The sequence below is a fragment of the Triticum dicoccoides genome, chromosome 3B (genome assembly GCF_002162155.2).
Source record: "Triticum dicoccoides isolate Atlit2015 ecotype Zavitan chromosome 3B, WEW_v2.0, whole genome shotgun sequence".
Taxonomy (NCBI): domain Eukaryota; kingdom Viridiplantae; phylum Streptophyta; class Magnoliopsida; order Poales; family Poaceae; genus Triticum; species Triticum dicoccoides.
In genome coordinates, this window is record NC_041385.1 from 72395287 (window position 1) to 72413291 (window position 18005).

At 43.1% G+C, this 18005-nt stretch overlaps 2 protein-coding genes across 4 annotated transcripts; one reads left to right on the top strand and one right to left on the bottom strand.

Annotated features, from left to right (window-relative positions):
* The first annotated feature begins 6 nt into the window (after positions 1–6).
* Positions 7–2308, top strand: LOC119274776. 2 transcript variants are annotated; one of them, XM_037555501.1, is made up of 3 exons: positions 7–96; positions 194–1377; positions 2016–2308. In XM_037555501.1, exons 1-3 carry the CDS (start codon positions 71–73, stop codon positions 2078–2080), a joined length of 1275 nt encoding a protein of 424 aa, XP_037411398.1. In that variant the 5' UTR covers positions 7–70; the 3' UTR covers positions 2081–2308. The 2 variants fall into 2 exon arrangements, with proteins under 2 accessions (XP_037411398.1, XP_037411399.1); XM_037555502.1 differs by having other exon boundaries at positions 194–1319.
* Positions 2309–3105: 797 nt separating this feature from the next.
* On the bottom strand, positions 3106–6102 carry LOC119274777 (N-glycosylase/DNA lyase OGG1-like). Of its 2 annotated transcripts, none has more exons than XM_037555503.1 (4): positions 5296–6102; positions 4463–4673; positions 3696–3956; positions 3106–3625 (listed from the first exon to the last, which is right to left on the bottom strand). In XM_037555503.1, the coding sequence occupies exons 1-3, from the start codon at positions 6066–6068 to the stop codon at positions 3723–3725; spliced, it is 1218 nt and encodes a 405-aa protein (XP_037411400.1). In that variant the 5' UTR covers positions 6069–6102; the 3' UTR covers positions 3106–3625; positions 3696–3722. The 2 variants fall into 2 exon arrangements, with proteins under 2 accessions (XP_037411400.1, XP_037411401.1); XM_037555504.1 differs by having other exon boundaries at positions 3123–3616.
* Between the last annotated feature and the right edge of the window lie 11903 nt (positions 6103–18005).

The window sequence follows — 18005 nt, forward strand, 5'->3', positions numbered from 1 at the left end:
TCTCTCTCTCAGCGTGTGCATCTCTAACTCTACCAAGCATCCGCCCACATTCGCCCCTCCTAGTGACCCTATGGCGCAGCTCCTCCATGAGAAACGGTGAGTGCCCCTGATTTTTCCTAGCTTCTCCCTGAGATCCAACTTCCCCAATTTCAGTTTTATTTATTGATGATTCACTTCTTCTCTTTAATTTTAGGAACCCTAGATCCAAATTGGCTGAGGGGATTTCTGGCTCAATTATGAGCCGCCTCGCTTCCTCACCGGTGCTACCGCTCGATGATGAGGACCTTCTCCAAGAGATCCTCATCCGCCTCTCTCCACAACCATCCTCCCTCCCGCGCGCCTCCCTTGTCTGCCCGTGCTGGCGCAGCATCCTCTCCAACCACAAGTTCCTCTGTCGCTTTCGCAAGCATCATAGGAAACCACCTCTGCTTGGCTTCTTCGCAAGGTGTTTAATCACTAAAACGACCGTCTTCACTTCCGTCCTTGACTCGCCTGACCGCATCCCTGCTGGTCACTTTCTCGTGCCGCACAGCCACAACCCATCCAAGCGGTTGCGCTTCATGGGATGCCGCCATGGCCTCGCCGTCCTATTTGAAATGTCACTACATTCCCCCATGCCAACAGGTTTGATTGTGTGGGATCCACTCACTGGTCAACAACACAACCATTTGACAATGCCACCAGGGCTCAATGGAGACAAATGGAAGTGTTGGAATACCACTGTGTTGTGCACTAATGTCAAAGATGGGCATGTGCACGGTGATTGCTTCTCGAACCCATTCAAATTTGTCTTGATCTTCAACAGAGACACAGATGCTTCAGCATGCGTCTATGAATCAACATCTGGTGTATGGGGAGATATTGTCTCTGTGGTGACCAAGAAAGTAATTTCTCCCCTGAGACCCAGCATCCTGATTGGAAATGTACTTTACTGGTTGCTTGTTGGAGGTGAAGTCCTTGTGCATGATTTTGAAAGGCAGAGTCTTGGTATGATTGAGAAGCCAGCAGACACACATAATGGACATGCCGAGTTTTCTTATCATCTCTTACGGACAGAGGATAATGGACTTGGTCTCGCCATTGTGTCTAATTTTACAATCAAATTATGGGAGAGGAAATCCAACCGTGATGGTGTTGTTGGCTGGGAGTTTTTGAAGAAAGTTGCTCCATTGGATGGGTTGTTTCCGGAGCCGATGCTTAGTGGTCACATGTGGATATTTTTGGTGGGGTATGATGAGGACACAAATGTGATTGTTCTGTCTACGATGACTAGCACGTTCATGCTCCAACTTGATTCTATGCAAATCAGAGATATTTCTGTAAGAACTAATCTACGTCACCCAGTCATTTATCCCTATAGAAATTTCTATACTGCAGGTAATACCTCACTATCTACATTGCACAAACTACAGTAATCCAAATAATTTTTATTTTTTGACATTCATTCTAGTTACTTTTAGTTCGTGTTCCTTGGTCAAGTATGGACTAGATATATAAGAATACATTTCTTGTCCGTTTCTTAGTCTGTGTGGTAATCTTATGGTGATGTAATTTCTTATACTGGGCAACACTTGGACTAGAAAAGGGGAAGAACCATAACTATTGGTGTCTCTCAGTTGATCTTTTTGCATGGGTTTTCTAGCTGTTGGAAACTGGTAACGACCACACTAAGAGAATATTGTGAAACCATCTTATTTCTGAAATAGTATTACGATAGGTGCATTTGGAAGTTTACATTCAACATTTTTCTTCACAGATATATCTTGATAGTAATAATCAATTCAAATATCATGTAGTCGGTTTATAAAAAATGATGCCATTTTCTTAATATGTGTATTATGTTTTGACCCATTGGATATTTCTTGTACATGCTCTCACAAGAATAATTCTGGATTACTATATTTTTTCTGAACATGTAAATAGTCTTTACATCTCTTGGAAAAGTATTATTGTTGTTGTTTCTTGATATTAATCCCCTCTCACTTAGAGCAATCCATATTGGTGAATTTGAATAGGTGAGGAGAAGGGTACCCAGCCGAGGACTACTACAACTACACATATGGTGAATTGCGGAATATGACAATGATATATGTGACCTAGAAGGCACATGTGGGGGCTGGAATTAATGAACATCATATAATCTAAAGCTATGTATTTCCTGAATGCTTGTATGACCATCTATCTAGTATGGCTAGCTGGAGCTCAAGTGCTAAGAGATGTAATAATCGATAAAGTTGTGAATCCTACTTAAGACTTCTAGCCCAATGTGGCATGTTATTCTAATTTTAATACCCATCTAGCTATTCCATGTTGCAATATCAAAACGTGGCTTATCATCTGACAAAGATGATATTCTCAAGCCATAATCCAAGGGTCACTGTCATTTGTTTTTTAAAGTACGCCAAAGGCGTACAATATTTTTATAGAAGGAATGGGATAATGTACAAAAAAATTGCGAGCTAGGCGAACATCAACACAAGCGAAACCACTCAACCACTCAACACCTACAACTCCAGTCATTGTCATTATATAAGGTAATAATGGTTACGATGTCACAATTCTGCTACGGACACTCGTCCGTGTATACATCTATATAAATCATACCATAGAGCATGAATTCGACACTTTTTTGCTTCGGGAACTGAGGAGGCGAGATGAGTAAGTAGAGAAGAGATGCCTCGAGCCATATTTTGATAAATGCTCTCGACACTAAAATTTCCATTTTAGATATCCATCTCCACCACTTGTTGTCCTCGTATTTTCATGACCCAAGAAATATTTATTGCAAACCATATATACTTTTTAAGTCATGACATATTTAGACTTTGATTGTTGCTTCAATATTTGAAAGTTTGCTATTATTGTGTTTTGCTTGAAAGGTAGTGAGATATTTTAATGTTTGCTACTCCCTAGCAAAATACGAGGACAAAATCATATCTAAAGGGGCAAAATGAATGAATCTCCCGCACTCGTTGAAGCAAAGGAACCGTAATCGTTGCTTGGGAGAGGATAGATAGACCACATAATTCAAATTGGGCGCTGGTCAAAATCATATTCACACCTGATCCCATACCTGCAATCGTATCAGATTCACAAATCGCATCGAATATGAACTCTCGTTCTGATCAGATTCAGAGATCTCTCTCCCATTATCTAAGAACATATACAACATGTTAAACCATGTTGAATCAAGTACATGAATGGAGATCAGTTTTCAAGGGAAACTACATGATTTACAACACAAGTGTTCAAAATTCCTCACCGCCATTTGGCTAACAATATAATAATAGCCTCTACACCCCCCTTTTATATAGGACGCAGTAGACAATCACACACTACGATAGCCTTCCTCTTCCAAAATTAAGATAGGGACGACTACTCATGCTATCCGTCATCAGAAGATGTGAATGGAATGTCAAATGTTAATTTGGTCAAGTACTAATGATTACTCTACTTGGAAAGAAAAAAGAACCTTCCAACAAGTTCTACCGGATGATAGCTGCCATCATTTTCAGAGGATAGCGTTGGGTGGCTCAAAACATTTCTCAGAACTTTGTTTCAACAGGATTTCCGGTAATCCATGCGCTGACCTGCTCTGACATTCTCCAACATTTTCCTGCAAAAGCTAATACACAATACAAAAATTAGTGAACGAACACCATGGTCCCAAAAGACAACGAGAAAAAAAGGCAAACCTTGCTACAGTTGCTATCCATGCTCTCTCATGCCTGTATTTCAACCATCTTCGCACGTTTCCTCTTGGTAGGTTTCGCGGTGTCACTGGTAACTTCGGTGGCCACAAGTTTTTTAGCAGGTAGTTGGCCGATAAAGAGAACATTCTGCGCCCAACCAGCATACTCGCCAAATTTGGCTACAAATGCATCGGCGACAACAATGCTCAGTTTTGGAGTCAGGCTCTTGCCAGCTAGCTCAGGCAACATATATCGTGTAGCAACCTGTGTAAAATCCACATGGTTAGGGCTTGAAGACTCAAACAAAATAGGCTTTCAGATCATATAGAACATATCCAGAGAATCTTTCTTGACACTGCATCCTTAAGGTTCAAATGTATTTTTTGATACCACACAAGCTGTTGTCATTTCTGAACAGAACGTCCATTTTGTATAACTTTCAGTGGCGATTGGTTACTTCACCCATTTCAAAGGATGAAAATTTTATTTCCCGACAATATAACAATTTGGTATTGGTACATCCATCAGCCATGAAATTTAAGCATGATTAGCTTAGGAAATGTATAACATGTTAACATGGTCCAAACTCTTACAATTCATGTAGGCGAAGCATTCAACTTGTTGCTAACCAACAGAAAAGGACTATCATAACTAAAACCAGCCCATCAAAAGCACCTAATTTTGTGAGAATGGACAAAGAGTGTGGAAAGGCACATCAGATTAAGCCATTTTTACAGCAAGAGTACAATGGTTAACCAGACATAGCATACCTTCCAGACATGTGTGTCAACAGGAATAGCCTGATTCTTATCAAGAGAGAACAGAGCAATGCAGGCTGCAACTTTTGGACCAACACCTGGCAGGGTACAAAGACCCTCAATTACCTCCGGAAGTTCCCTGTCACGCAGCAAGGCAAGCCATTTTGCACCTCCACCAGGCTTGGCCATCAATTTTCTAGCTGTGCCAACAACATACTTTGCCCTGCGCATTCGTAGGAACAGAAAATTTTCTCAAATCAGTTTAGTACAAGTATCTAGTAATGCTGCATAAACAACAGATACTCATAAATGAGATATGATTCGGACAATCTATCTACAATCAGTAATTGTATGCGTGAGGTTGTTTTCCCACAGTTGAAATTTATGTACACAATTAGACAAATGTGATACTGAGATTCTTCTGTACATTCATACATGTAAGACAGTAGGAAGTAGGATATCAATACCATCACCACCATCATCACTAAACAAGAATACAACTCCTCATCGCTTGAATTACTGAATAATCAGCCCCCTGATATGAGCATCCTTAGCACAGGATTTTCATTTCTCAACAAACACGACAGGTGAACATATCTGGATGCTAAACAGAGTACATTAAGGACTACCTATAAGGCTATAACTGAATTAACAGCAAGTAGATGGAACCATGTGCCCCACAACACAAGCTGGAGTAGCAATTAGTTCATCTCAAGACAATGAGGCTACAACAAAACCAGACTAGCCGTGCTGAATTCAACACAAAGGACTGCCAATGCTAAGAGCGTAGCATAAATTGTATATAACTAAGAAGATAGATACACACGAGGCAGGAACTGACGGACCTGTACCCAAACCCAGCCTCCCGAAGCTCCTGCTCGGACACCTGCGCGAGCCGCTCGACAGTGGGGAACCGGTGGAAGACGAAGCCGCCGACCTCTCCGAGCCGCTCCCCGTATCCGGCCAGCGTCCAGACCATCTTCTCGATCCGCGCGATGTTGTTGTTGGAGGAGCAGAGGAACTGGAACAGGCACTCGACCGGGTCCTGCCTGAGCACCCGGGCGCCGCCGCCGCCGAGCCGCGCCGCGACCTCCGCGAAGCGCGCATCGGCGGCGGTGAACTGGACCCAGAGGTCGGCGAGGGGGACGGCGGAGTTCAGGTAGTCGCACAGCGCGGCCCGGGCGGCGGCGACGGAGGAGGAGGGGGAGGCGGGGTCGTCGTTGTGGAGGAGGAAGGCGAGGCGGTCGTCGTCGGGGAGGTGGGAGAGGGAGACGAGGTGCGGGCCCACGGCGGCCGTGAATCGGAGCGGGGAGAGGGAGGTGCGGCGCCAGAGGAAGGTCTGGCCGGTGGGGAGGGTGAGCGGAAGGGAGAGCTCGGCGAGAGAGAGGGGGAGCGGGTGCCACTCCTCGTCGGCGAGGGTTAGGCGGCGGCGGGTGGGAGGAGGGTGCTGCTGGGTGGTCTCGGGCTTGGGGGTTTCTACGGGCGCGGCCGGCGGTGGGGTGGAGGAGAGGAGGGCAGGGGAGGACGGCATCGGCGGCCTGACGGTGCGCTGGCGGCGAGGAGGTGTGGCGGAGGCGGAGGCGGCGGAGGCGACGCGGGGGAGGAGCGGGGGACGCATGGTGGGTGAAAACCGTAAGCTCAGCACGAAGGCGGAAAATTGTGGTAACACACTCTTTTCTTCGCCTGAAAGTACCGTTGGACGCATGTCACGCATCCTGTTGCTCGACGCGGCTTTTTTACCGTTGGACGCATCATGTTACTCGACGCGGGACGAGGCTCCTCTCAAGTACGGCCCACATACACTGAGTGTGGACCCGGACCCACACGTCAATGGCCCAACGTCAGGCGGCCGTACGTCAGGGGATCCGGCTCCCTCGACGCGGCTGAGGCTGGTCAGTGGAGAGTAATGGCAACTCTAGCAGACGCGTAAAACGGCAACCCACGTAAGGCTTTTGCAGTTTGCAGAAAAAGGTATATGTGGGTCGGCGCGGGCGCGGTCACACTTAGACCCCGCAAAACGGACCCGTTAAAAAAGATATTCGATGAATATGTTTTTTGCGGATCGGCTATGCAGAGTCTGCTCGGGCACCGCCGCGTCGACCCGCAAACCGAAGACGATCAATTATCGAATTTGACATTGATTCCAACAAATGAGTTCAAATTTAAACAATAGAACACAGTTCACACGCAAATAAAAGCTTAGTTTTGTAGGAAAAATACAAAATGTGGTCTTGCAAAAGTGACGACCACGTCTGGCATCGTCTTGATCGATCTTCACTCCGCGTCACCGAGTCCATCGAGGTCATCGCAACCACCGAGTACACCTTTGGCACTTGTTCCAACTTCGGCACCAAAATCATCGGCTGGTGCACTGGACGCATCGACGACATTGGTTCCAAAACCTGTTGAGAAAACATCTCCGACACTGTAACACGCACTGGCCGACGCAAGCATTCTCCTCTTCAAGATATCTTTTCTTGCCATATCATGTCATTCTCTAGTGAGGTCGTCCATGTCATTGTGATTCAATGTCATGATCTTGTTCTCTTCGGCAAGCAACTTGGACATGGCTTTGTTTTCAGCGGACGTGAAAAGGAACTCACATAGTCGGATTCCACAGTTTCACTTGGAGGTGCATTGCGTACTTGTTCCAAGCAAGCTGCCCAACAGCTGCAAATAGGCTTGGTCACGTCCCAACGCCCTTGGAGTGACCGAAAGGTGCATGGAGTCCTATTGGGATATTTTGCCATTGATCTTCGATCCTTTGCCAATACCTCTTGGCGGTTTAAGACGTACCCGTGCAAGCATCAAGAGACACTGCACTCCAAGCCTTGATCAAGATTTGATCTTCCAAGATTGTGTAGTTCTTTGATCTCTGGTTTTTTCTTGCTTGCGCTTGCTCATACGCCCCCTCATCTGTCTCCTCCAATTCTTCTTCACCACCGTGATCATCCACGCCGCCCTCCGTTTCATTGTAATCGAATGCAGCGAACGGGGCTTGATCGATGTCAACGGCGTTGGTGTCCAATAAGTTCATGAACTCGGCAATGGCATTGTTCAAGCCACCGCTATAGTGAGCGACAAACAAGTCACGAGCTGCCGCAAATGGCGAAAAGCAAAGAAAATTGAAGGGACCGAAGAGGCATACCTTCTGGCCATTTCGTCAAACACCTCGTTCGCGGTGGAAGCAGCGCCGTTGAGCGTCATCGCCGGGGAACCTCTTGACGGGGCGGAGGGAGTGGATGAAGGAGCCGACCTATTTGTAGTCGGAATCTTCTTCCGCTTTACGCCCGAGACCTTGGCGACCTTCTCCGCCGCCGGCCGGGATCGCGCAGCGGCGTTGGCGCCCGGAGCGCGGGCCTTCCCGGCGGTGGCAGCCGGAGTCACACCCTGCATGACCACGTTGCCCTGCCGCTTGCGGGCAGGCGCAATGGTGCCTTGGGCGACGACGGAGCCAACATGGTCGGCAACGAGATTCGCCGGAGGGGATTGAGCGTGGCGACCTCGACGGTGACGGGGGACGACAAGGAGTCATCCATGGCGGCAAAGAACTGTCAGGGAAGAAGCACCGAAGTGCCCAGTGGCTGGGGCAATGGCAGCGAAGGGGTGGGAAGCGGGAACGGCCGCGCAGAAATGTCCCTTCTGCTAAATCTCGTTGCGGATAGGGGTCGAGCTCAGGTCGGCCTCCCGCCCCGTGAATCTAAAGGTTGGGGGAGATCTTTTGCCGCGCCCCACAAAAAATTTTACGGGTCGAACGCGTTTGTGTTGTCTGGTCTGGCAGGATTTTCCGCGCTGACCCGTATTTTGGCGATTATTATGGGGGTCGTGGCTATATGCGGGGTCTGCTAGAGATGCTCTAAGTTAGAGCATCTCCAGCAGACCCCGTATAAAGCCGTGACCTGCAAAATAACCATCAAAATACAGGTCGACGTGAAAAATCATGTCCGATCAAACCTCGCAAACGCGTCCAACCCAAAAAAAATTTTGCAGGGCGTGGCAAAAGATCCCCTCAACCTTTAGATTCACGGGGTCGGAGGCCCACCCGAGCTCACCCCCTATTCGCGGCGAGATTTGGCGTGAGGGAAATTTCCACGCGGCCGCCATTGCCCCGCCACCGCCCGCTCTGTTCCATCTTCCCTGGCCATTCTTCGCCGCCATGGAAGCCTCCTAGCCGTCCCCCGTCACCGTGGAGGTTGCACACGCGCAATCCCCTCCAGTGGATCTCGTCGCTGGTCAAGTCGCCCTCGTCGTCGCCCAAGGCACCATCGCGACTGCCCGCAAGTGGCAGGGCGACAATCCGGCTGGCTCCGCCGGAAAGGCATGCGCGTCGGGCGCCACCGCTGCTGCGAGATCTGCCCGGCCGCCGACGGAGAAGGTAGGCAAGGTTTCGGGCGTGAAGCGCAAGAACGTTCCTACGAAAAGTCTGGCGCCTTTGTCCACTCCCTCCGCCCCGGCAAGATGTTTCCCGATGATGCCGTTCAACGGCGCTGCTTCCACCGCAGGCGAGGTGTTCAATGAAATGGCTGGAAAGTATGCATCTTCGACCCCTTGTACTTGCTTCGCTTTTCGCCATTGTGGTAGCTTGTGACTTGATGTCACTCACTATAGTGGTGGTTCGAACAATGCCACTCACTACAAGAAATATGTCAACTTGTGACCTTCTCTCAGTGACCCCAGCTGAATTGGTTGTAAATCCATGGCCGCTTCGCTTGGAAGGGCTCAAACCCTGAAATTGCCTTACACCAAATGGTCATAAAGCACACAAGAGTGGTTCACGACCTTATTTCTACCAGATTACGACCAATATAAATGGTCATGAGGTTGTGAACGTGGATGCATTGGTATTTAAGGTGTCACTCAAGGTGGGCTTGGGCCTCGGTGGAACGAGGCCACCTTTTAAAAAAAATCTATGTGCCATGTAGGCCTTGGCCCATCCAGGAAGAAATGTGGGATGCCCTCATATTACTCAAAAAAAAATATTCGGCCCAATGAAAATGGGAAAATAAAAATATCAACAATGTTAATCATGTATTTAAAATTTTCTAAAAATGTTAATTATGTATTTAAATTTTTTTAACCAATATCAACAATGTTTTATATGTATACAAAAATGTGCAATGTGTAAAAAAAATATAGACATCAAAACGTATGTATGAAAAAATGTTTTTTGTTGTAAATATATGAAAATGTGTTAATCATGTATTTGAAAAAAGTTAAACATATATAAACAATATGTACAATGTGTCTTAAAAAATGTAGACATGTGTCCAAAATATTAGACATCAAAATATTTATTAAAAATGTTAATGATGTAACTAAAAACTATTTAATATCTATAAAAATGTTTCTAGTAAACACAAATTTGTTCATAAAATGTGGCATAATATTCTTGACAAATGGAGAAGTTTTTTTTACAACAAATATTTGTTAGGTTCTTCACAGAAAACTCATTTTGGGAACTGGAAAAATATAAAATGAATATGCCGGAATTTGTCTTTTTCACGAGATGTGTATCAAAAACTTTTTGCACCCAACCATTTGGTCAATTGTACATTAAATATGGCCTAGTATTTTAGAAATTTGATTTAGTACAAATTTGCAACAATTATTTAGTAGATTCTTCAAAAAAAACTCATTTCGGGCGCTCGAAAAATGGAAATGATTTTTTCATCCAAAGAAAATGAAAACTTCCTTAGTCAACATTGTTTGCCATTGCAATATGCATCCTTGTGTACAATATGCGATCATTTGAACAAATTATGCCATGAATGTGGCCATAAGGCTGATCATTTGGCTTGAAAGCCATTGATCTCCACACATGATAACTCGTCTCTCAGATCACTTTTTTAAAAATACTTGTCATATTACAAGTCTATTATTTTTCTGGGAACTTGCTCACATATAATGACACAATGCGAAGGTTTCCTAATTTTTTTATTTTTTTATTTTTTTCACGTCCGTTTCAAAATGCGGTCATGACGTTCCTAGCTAGTGGTTGAATCTTGGGAATTTTTTTGTGTTTCTCTGATTAAATAGATACTTTTGTACCTAAAAATGTTTTTTTGGGAAAAATAAATAGCAAACTATGAGGTAGCTGTTGTTCAAATATCACCCGCTTCCAACTGAATCGGTGGAAATTTGTCTTATTCACCAGAGGTGGATCAAAACTTTTGACACCCAATCATTTGGTCAATTATGCATTAAATATGTCCTAGTATTTTAGAAAATTTATTTGGTACAATTTTGCAACAAATATATGGTAGGTCCTTCACAAAAAAACTAATTTCAGGCACTCAAAAAATGAAAAATTAGTCCAAAGAAAATGAAAACTTCCTTAGGCAACATTGTTTACCATTCCAAGATACACCCTTGTGCACGATATGAGATCATTTGAATAAACTATATCATGAATGTGACCATATGATTGATCATCTCACTTGAAAGCCATGAATCTTCACACATAATAGCTCATTTCTGAGAACACTTTTTTAAAAGAATTTCTGTATTACAAGTTTTTATTTTTTTCCTGTTAACTTGGTCACATATAATGACACAATGCGAAGGTTTTTTGAATTTTTTGTTTTTTTTGAATTTTTATGCCCGTTTCAAAATGCGTTCAAAACGGCGAAAATGGCCGTTCCTAGCTTGTGGTTGGATCTTGGAAAAAATTTGGTGTTTCTATGATTAAATAGATACTTATGTACCTAAAAATGATTTTTGGAGAAAATAAAGATCAAACTATGAGGCAGATGTAGTTCAAATTTGACCCGTTTCCAACTGAATCGGCGGAAATTTGTCTTTTTCACGAGAGATGGATCAACACTTTTTACACCCAACCATTTGATCAACTATGCATTAAATATGGCCTAGTATTTTAGAAAATTGATTTGGTACAATTTTGCAACAAATATATGGTAGGTCCTTCACAAAAAAAACTCATTTTGGGCACTCAAAAGAAATGGAAAAGGAATTTTTAGTCCAAAGAAAAAGAAAACTTCCTTAGGCAACATTGTTTGCCATTCCAAGATACACCCTTGTGCATGATATAGATCATTTGAACAAGCTATATTATGAATGTGGCCATAAGATTGATCATCTCGCTTTAAAGCCATGAATCTTCACACATGATAGCTCATTTCTAAGAACACTTTTTTAAAAGAATTTCCGTATTACAAGTTTATTATTTTTCACGAGAGGTGGATCAAAACTTTTTACACCCAACCATTTGGTTAATTGTGCATTAAATATTGGCTAGTATGTCAGAAAATTGATTTGATACAATTTTGCAACAAATATATGGTAGGTCCTTCACAAAAAAACTCATTTTGGACACTCAAAAAAATGGAAAAGGAATTTTTTGTCCAAAGAAAAAGAAAACTTCCTTAGGCAACATTGTTTGCCATTCCAAGATACACCCTTGTGCACGATATGAGATCATTTGACCAAACTAGATCATGAATGTGGCCATAAGATTGATCACCTCGCTTGAAAGCCATGAATCTTCACACAAGATAGCTCATTTCCGAGAACACATTTTTAAAAGAATTTCTTATTACAAGTTTATTATTTTTCATGTTAACTTGGTCGCATATAATGGCACAATGCAAAGATTTTCCAATTATTATTATTTTGAATTTTTTATGTCCGTTTCAAAATGTGGTCAAAACGGCGGGCATGACTGTTCCTAGATAGTGGTTGAATCTTGGAAAAGTTTTGGTGTTTATCTGATTAAATGGATACTTATGTATCTAGAAATGATTTTTGAAAAAAATAAAGATCAAACTATAAGGCAGCTGTAGTACAAATTTGACCCGTTTCATGCTGAATCGGCGAAAATTTGTCTTTTTCATGAGAGGTGGATCAAAACTTTTTACACCCAACCATTTGGTCAATTATGCATTAAATATTGCCTAGTATTTTAGAAAATTGATTTGATACAATTTTGCAACAAATATATGGTAGGTCCGTCGCAAAAAAAACTCATTTTGGGCACTCAAAAAATGGAAAATGAATTTTTAGTCCAAAGAAAATGAAAACTTCCTTAGGCAACATTGTTTGCCATTCCAAGATACACCCTTGTGCATGATATAGATCATTTGAACAAACTATATTATGAATGTGGCCATAAGATTGATCATCTCGCTTGAAAGCCATGAATCTTCACACATGATAGCTCATTTCTGAGAACACTTTTTTAAAAGAATTTCCGTATTACAAGTTTTTTATTTTCTCCTGTTAAATTAGTCACATATAATGACACAATGCGAAGGTTTTCCAATTTTTTTTGATTTTTTGAATTTGTTATGCCCGTTTCAAAATGCGTTCAAAACGGCGGGAATGACTGTTCCTAGCTTGTGGTTGGATCCTGGAAATTTTTTGGTGTTTCTGTGATTAAATAGATACTTATGTACCTAAAAATGATTTTTGGAAAAAAATAAAGATCAAACTATGAGGCAGCTGCAGTTCATATTTGACCCGTTTCCAGCTGAATCTGCGGAAATTTGTCTTTTTCACGAGAGGTGGATCAAAACTTTTTACACCCAACAATTTGGTTAATTGTGCATTAAATATTGGCTAGTATGTTAGAAAATTGATTAGATACAATTTTGCAACAAATATATGGTAGGTCCTTCACAAAAAAACTCATTTTGGACACTCAAAAAAATTGGAAAATGAATTTTTAGTCCAAAGAAAATGAAAATTTCCTTAGGCAATATTGTTTGCCATTCCAAGATACACCCTTGTGCATGATATGAGATCATTTGAACAAACTATATCATGAATATGGCCATAAGATTGATCATCTCGCTTGAAAGCCATGAATCTTCATACATGATAGCTCATTTCTGAGAACACTTTTTAAAAGAATTTCCGTATTACAAGTTTATTATTTTTCATGTTAACTTGGTCACATATAATGACACAATGTGAAGGTTTTCCATTTTTTTGTTTTTTTTTAATTTTTTATGCATGTCACAAAATGTGGTCAAAACGGCGAGCATGACCGTTCCTAGCTAGTGGTTGGATCTTGGAAAAGTTTTGGTATTTCTCTGATTAAACAGAAACTTATGTACCTAGAAATGTTTTTTGGAAAAAATAAAGATCAAACTATGAGGCAACTGCAGTTCAATTTTGACCCGTTTCCTACTAAATCCGCGAAAATTTGTCTTTTTTACGGGAGGTGTATCATAACTTTTGACACCCAACCATTTGGTCAATTGTGCATTAAATATTGCCTAGTATTTTATAAAATTGATTTGATACAATTTTGCAACAAATATATGGTAGATCCTTCACAAAAAAACTCATTTTGGACACTCAAAAAATGGAAAATGAATTTTTAGTCTAAAGAAAATGATTTTTTCATGCAAAGAAAATGGAAACTCCCTTTGGAAGCATTGTTTAACATTTCAATATGCACACTTTTGCATAGTGTGAGACCATTTTAACAAACAATGACATAAATGTGGTCAAATTTGTCGGTACGAACGTTCTTATCTAGGTGTGGAATCTTGTGAAACTTTTGGTGTTTCTGTGATGAAATAGATACTTTGAGTTGGTAGGTTCAATTTTGAAACAAAGAGTTGGTAGGTTCTTTACAACAAAATCAAAATGAAAAATGCTTTTTTCCATGCAAAAAATACCTATATTTCAAGCAATTAAGACCAATTGAGATGGTCATAAGATTGTCAAAACGTTTACTGCGTTTTGATTGGTCCACAGGCTTCTCACGCGGATCACGTATCATACACCGTCGGATATTTCCGGATCCGACGGCAGCCCTCACCCCCTCATGGCCTCACCCTCTCACCCTAACCCTCTCTCCAACCCTAACCCTCTCCCTCCCTCAGATCTCAATCCGCCACCGCCCCTATCCCTACCCCCACGTAGCCCAACCCAATCCGCCGCCGTCCTCTACCCTGATCCCTCCCTGCTCCGGCGAGCCGCCATGAACCGTCTACGGGCGGGGAGCCCAGTCTACGGACGGCAGCGCAGCGGGAGCAGCATGGTCTTCACCTCCTTGAGCAGTGTCTCCCCCTTCCACCACCGCTCCTCCTCCACCTCCTTCGCGGCCCCCCTCCCGGGCACCGCCGCTGGCGTCGGGGGCATCTCCAACACCCGCACAGCTCGCCAAAACCATAGACGTCGTCGCCGCCGCCCCTCGCACCATGGTCAGCCCCTGCATCGCCAGATCTGATTGAGGCAACCCACACCGCCACCCCAACCGCTGACCCACCCTCTCCCTCTCCCCTCGATCCCTAGATCCATCCTCGCGCTCGGTCGCGCCGCCCTCCTCCTCTCTGCGCCACATAGGGGCCGAGTGAATTGGAGGAAGTAGAGGAAGGCAGGGAAAGCGGGATCTCAGTCCAACCCGCGCCACATGATGGCTCCAACCCCCTGCCCACCATATCCTACCCTCCCGCCACAGCTTCTCTCCGTTGACTCACCACCACTTGCCGCCCCACCGTACCAAGCCAGGGACCGACCATGGCCGCCGAGGTGGTAGCGCTCTCGCTGGCCTCCTGCCTGCCGTCCCTCTCCTCCTGGCCTAACGCTCTAACATCCTCCTCCTCCCGGTCCTGAGCACCTTGCGGCGCCCGTGCCCCCAGGTCACTTCTAGTGCTCGCCATCTCAGCGTCTGCTACGTCTTGAGTTTGCGTTGGTTTTCCTTGAAGAGGAAAGGGTGATGTAGCAATAGTAGCATAAGTATTTCCCTTAGTTTTTGAGAACCAAGGTATCAATCCAGTAGGAGGCTCCTCAAAAGTCCCACGCACCTACACAAACAAACAAAGAACTCGCAACCAACGCAATAAAGGGGTTGTCAATCCCTTCACGGCCACTTGCGAAAGTGAGATCTGATAGAGATAGTATGACAAGATAAATATATTTTTGGTATTTTATAATATAGATGCAAAAAAGTAAGGATGCAAATAAAAGTAGATTGAAAGCTAATATGATAAAACATAGACCCCGGGGCCATAGGTTTCACTAGTGGCTTCTCTCAAGATAGCATCAGTATTATGGTGGGTGAAAAAATTACTGTCGAGCAATTGATAGAAAAGCGAATAATTATGAGATTATCTAGCCATGATCATGTATATAGGCATCACGTCCATGACAAGTAGACCGACTCCTGCCTGCATCTACTACTATTACTCCACACATCGACCGCTATCCAGCATGCATCTAGAGTATTAAGTTCATAAGAACAGAGTAACGCATTAAGAAAGATGACATGATGTAGAGGGATAAACTCAAGCAATATGATATAAACCCCATCTTTTTATCCTTGGTGGCAACAATACAATACGTGCCTTGCAACCCTTTGTGTCATTGGTAAGGACACCGCAAGATTGAACCCAAAGCTAAGCACTTCTCCTATGGCAAGAAAGATCAATCTAGTAGGCCAAACCAAACTGATAATTCGAAGAGACTTGCAAAGATAACTCAATCATACATAAAAGAATTCAGAGAAGATTCAAATATTTCTCATAGATAAACTTGATCATAAACCCACAATTCATCGGATCTCGACAAACACACCGCAAAAAGAGTTTACATCAAATAGATCTCCACAAGAGAGGGGGAGAACATTGTATTGAGATCCAAAAAGAGAGAGGAAGCCATCTAGCTAATAACTATGGACCCGAAGGTCTGTGTTAAACTACTCACAACTCATCGGAGGGGCTATAGTGTTGACGTAGAAGCCCTCCGTGGTCGATCCCCCCTCCGGTGGAGCACCGGCGAAGGCTCCAAGATGGGATCTCGCGGATACAGAAGGTTACGGTGGAGGAAATATTTCTTCGGTGGCTCCCTGGATGTTTTCGGGGTACGTAGGTATATATATGAGGAAGAAGTACGTCGGTGGCCGCTCGAGGGGCCCAGGAGACAGGGGGCGTGCCCAGGAGGGGTGGGCGCGCCCTCTTATCTCCTGGCCGCCTCGATTGCTTCTTGACCTGCACTCCAAGTCATCTGGATCGCGTTCGTTCCAAAAATCACGCTCCCGAAGGTTTCATTCCGTTTGGACTCCGTTTGATATTCCTTTTCTTCGAAATACTGAAATAGGCAAAAAACAGCAATACGGGCTGGGCCTCTGGTTAGTAGGTTAGTCCCAAAAATGATATAAATGTGTAAAATAAAGCCCATAAACATCCAAAAGGGGTAATATAATAGCTTGGAACAATCAAAAATTATAGATACGTTGGAGACGTATCAAGCATCCCCAAGCTTAATTCCTGCTCGTCCTCGAGTAGGTAAATGATAAAAATAGAATTTTTGACGTGGAATGCTACCTAGCATAATTCTCAATGTAATTTTCTTTATTGTGGCATGAATGTTCAGATCCAAATGATTCAAGATAAAAGCTTATAAAACATAAAAATAATAATACTTCGAAGCATATTAACAAATAATCATGTCCTATCAAAATAGCATAGCCAAAGAAAGCTTATCCCTACAAAATCATATAGTTAGGCCATGCTTCATTTTCATTACACAAAATACTCCCATCATGTACAACCCCGATGAAGAGCCGAGCAATTGGTTCATACTTTTTAACGCGCTCTGCTTTTTTCAACTCTTACGCAATACATGAGCGCAAGCCATGGACATAGCACTATGGGGGTATATGGTGGTGGTTGTAAGAACAAAAAGGGAGAAGATAGTCTCACATCAACTAGGCATATCAACGGGCTATGGAGATGCCCATTAATAGATATGAATGTGAGTGAGTAGGGATTGCCATGCAACGGATGCACTAGAGCTATAAATGTATGAAAGCTCAACAAAAGAAACTAAGTGAGTGTGCATCCAACTTGCTTGCTCACGAAGACCTAGGGCATTTTGAGGAAGCCCATCATTGGAATATACAAGCCAAGTTCTATAATGAAAAATTCCCACTAGTATATGAAAGTGACAACATAGGAGACTCTATATCATGAAGATCATGGTGCTATTTTGAAGCACAAGTGTGGAAAAGAGATAGTAGCAATTGTCTCTTCTCTCTTTTTCTCTCATTTTATTATTTTTTTCTTTTTCTTTTTTTTCTTTTTTTTCTTTTTTTTCTTTGGCCTTTCTTTTTTTTCTTTTTGGCCTTTTTTTTGTAAAGTCCGAAGTCTCATCCCGACTTGTGGGGGAATCATAGTCTTCATCATCCTTTCCTCACTGGGACAATGCTCTAATAATGAAGATCATCACACTTTTATTGATTTACAACTCAAAGCTAGAACAAGATATGACTCTATATGAATGCCTCCGGAAGTGTACCGGGATATGCAATGAATCAAGAGCGACATGTATGAAAATTATGAAGGTGGCTTTGCCACAAATACGATGTCAACTACATGATCATGCAAAGAGCAATATGACAATGATGGAGCGTGTCATAATAAACGGAACGGTGGAAAGTTGCATGGCAATATATCTCGGAATGGCTATGGAAATGCTATAATAGGTAGGTATGGTGGCTTTTTTGAGGAAGGTAAATAATGGGTGCATGATACCGGCGAAAGTTGCGCGATATAATAGAAGCTAGCTAAATGGAAGGATGAGTGTG

What these genes read in the sequence shown, in the direction of transcription:
- LOC119274776 (XM_037555501.1), top strand. Translation starts at nt 71, where the DNA reads ATGGCGCAGCTCCTCCATGAGAAACG. An exon ending in CAGCTCCTCCATGAGAAACG is followed by an intron (nt 97 to 193) that starts GTGAGTGCCCCT and finishes CTTTAATTTTAG; the next exon opens with GAACCCTAGATCCAAATTGG. An exon ending in TAGAAATTTCTATACTGCAG is followed by an intron (nt 1,378 to 2,015) that starts GTAATACCTCAC and finishes GAATTTGAATAG; the next exon opens with GTGAGGAGAAGGGTACCCAG.
- LOC119274777 (XM_037555503.1), bottom strand. Translation starts at nt 6,068, where the DNA reads ATGCGTCCCCCGCTCCTCCCCCGCGTCGCCTCCGCCGCCTCCGCCTCC. An exon ending in GAGGCTGGGTTTGGGTACAG is followed by an intron (nt 4,674 to 5,295) that starts GTCCGTCAGTTC and finishes ACGAATGCGCAG; the next exon opens with GGCAAAGTATGTTGTTGGCA. An exon ending in TTGACACACATGTCTGGAAG is followed by an intron (nt 3,957 to 4,462) that starts GTATGCTATGTC and finishes GATTTTACACAG; the next exon opens with GTTGCTACACGATATATGTT.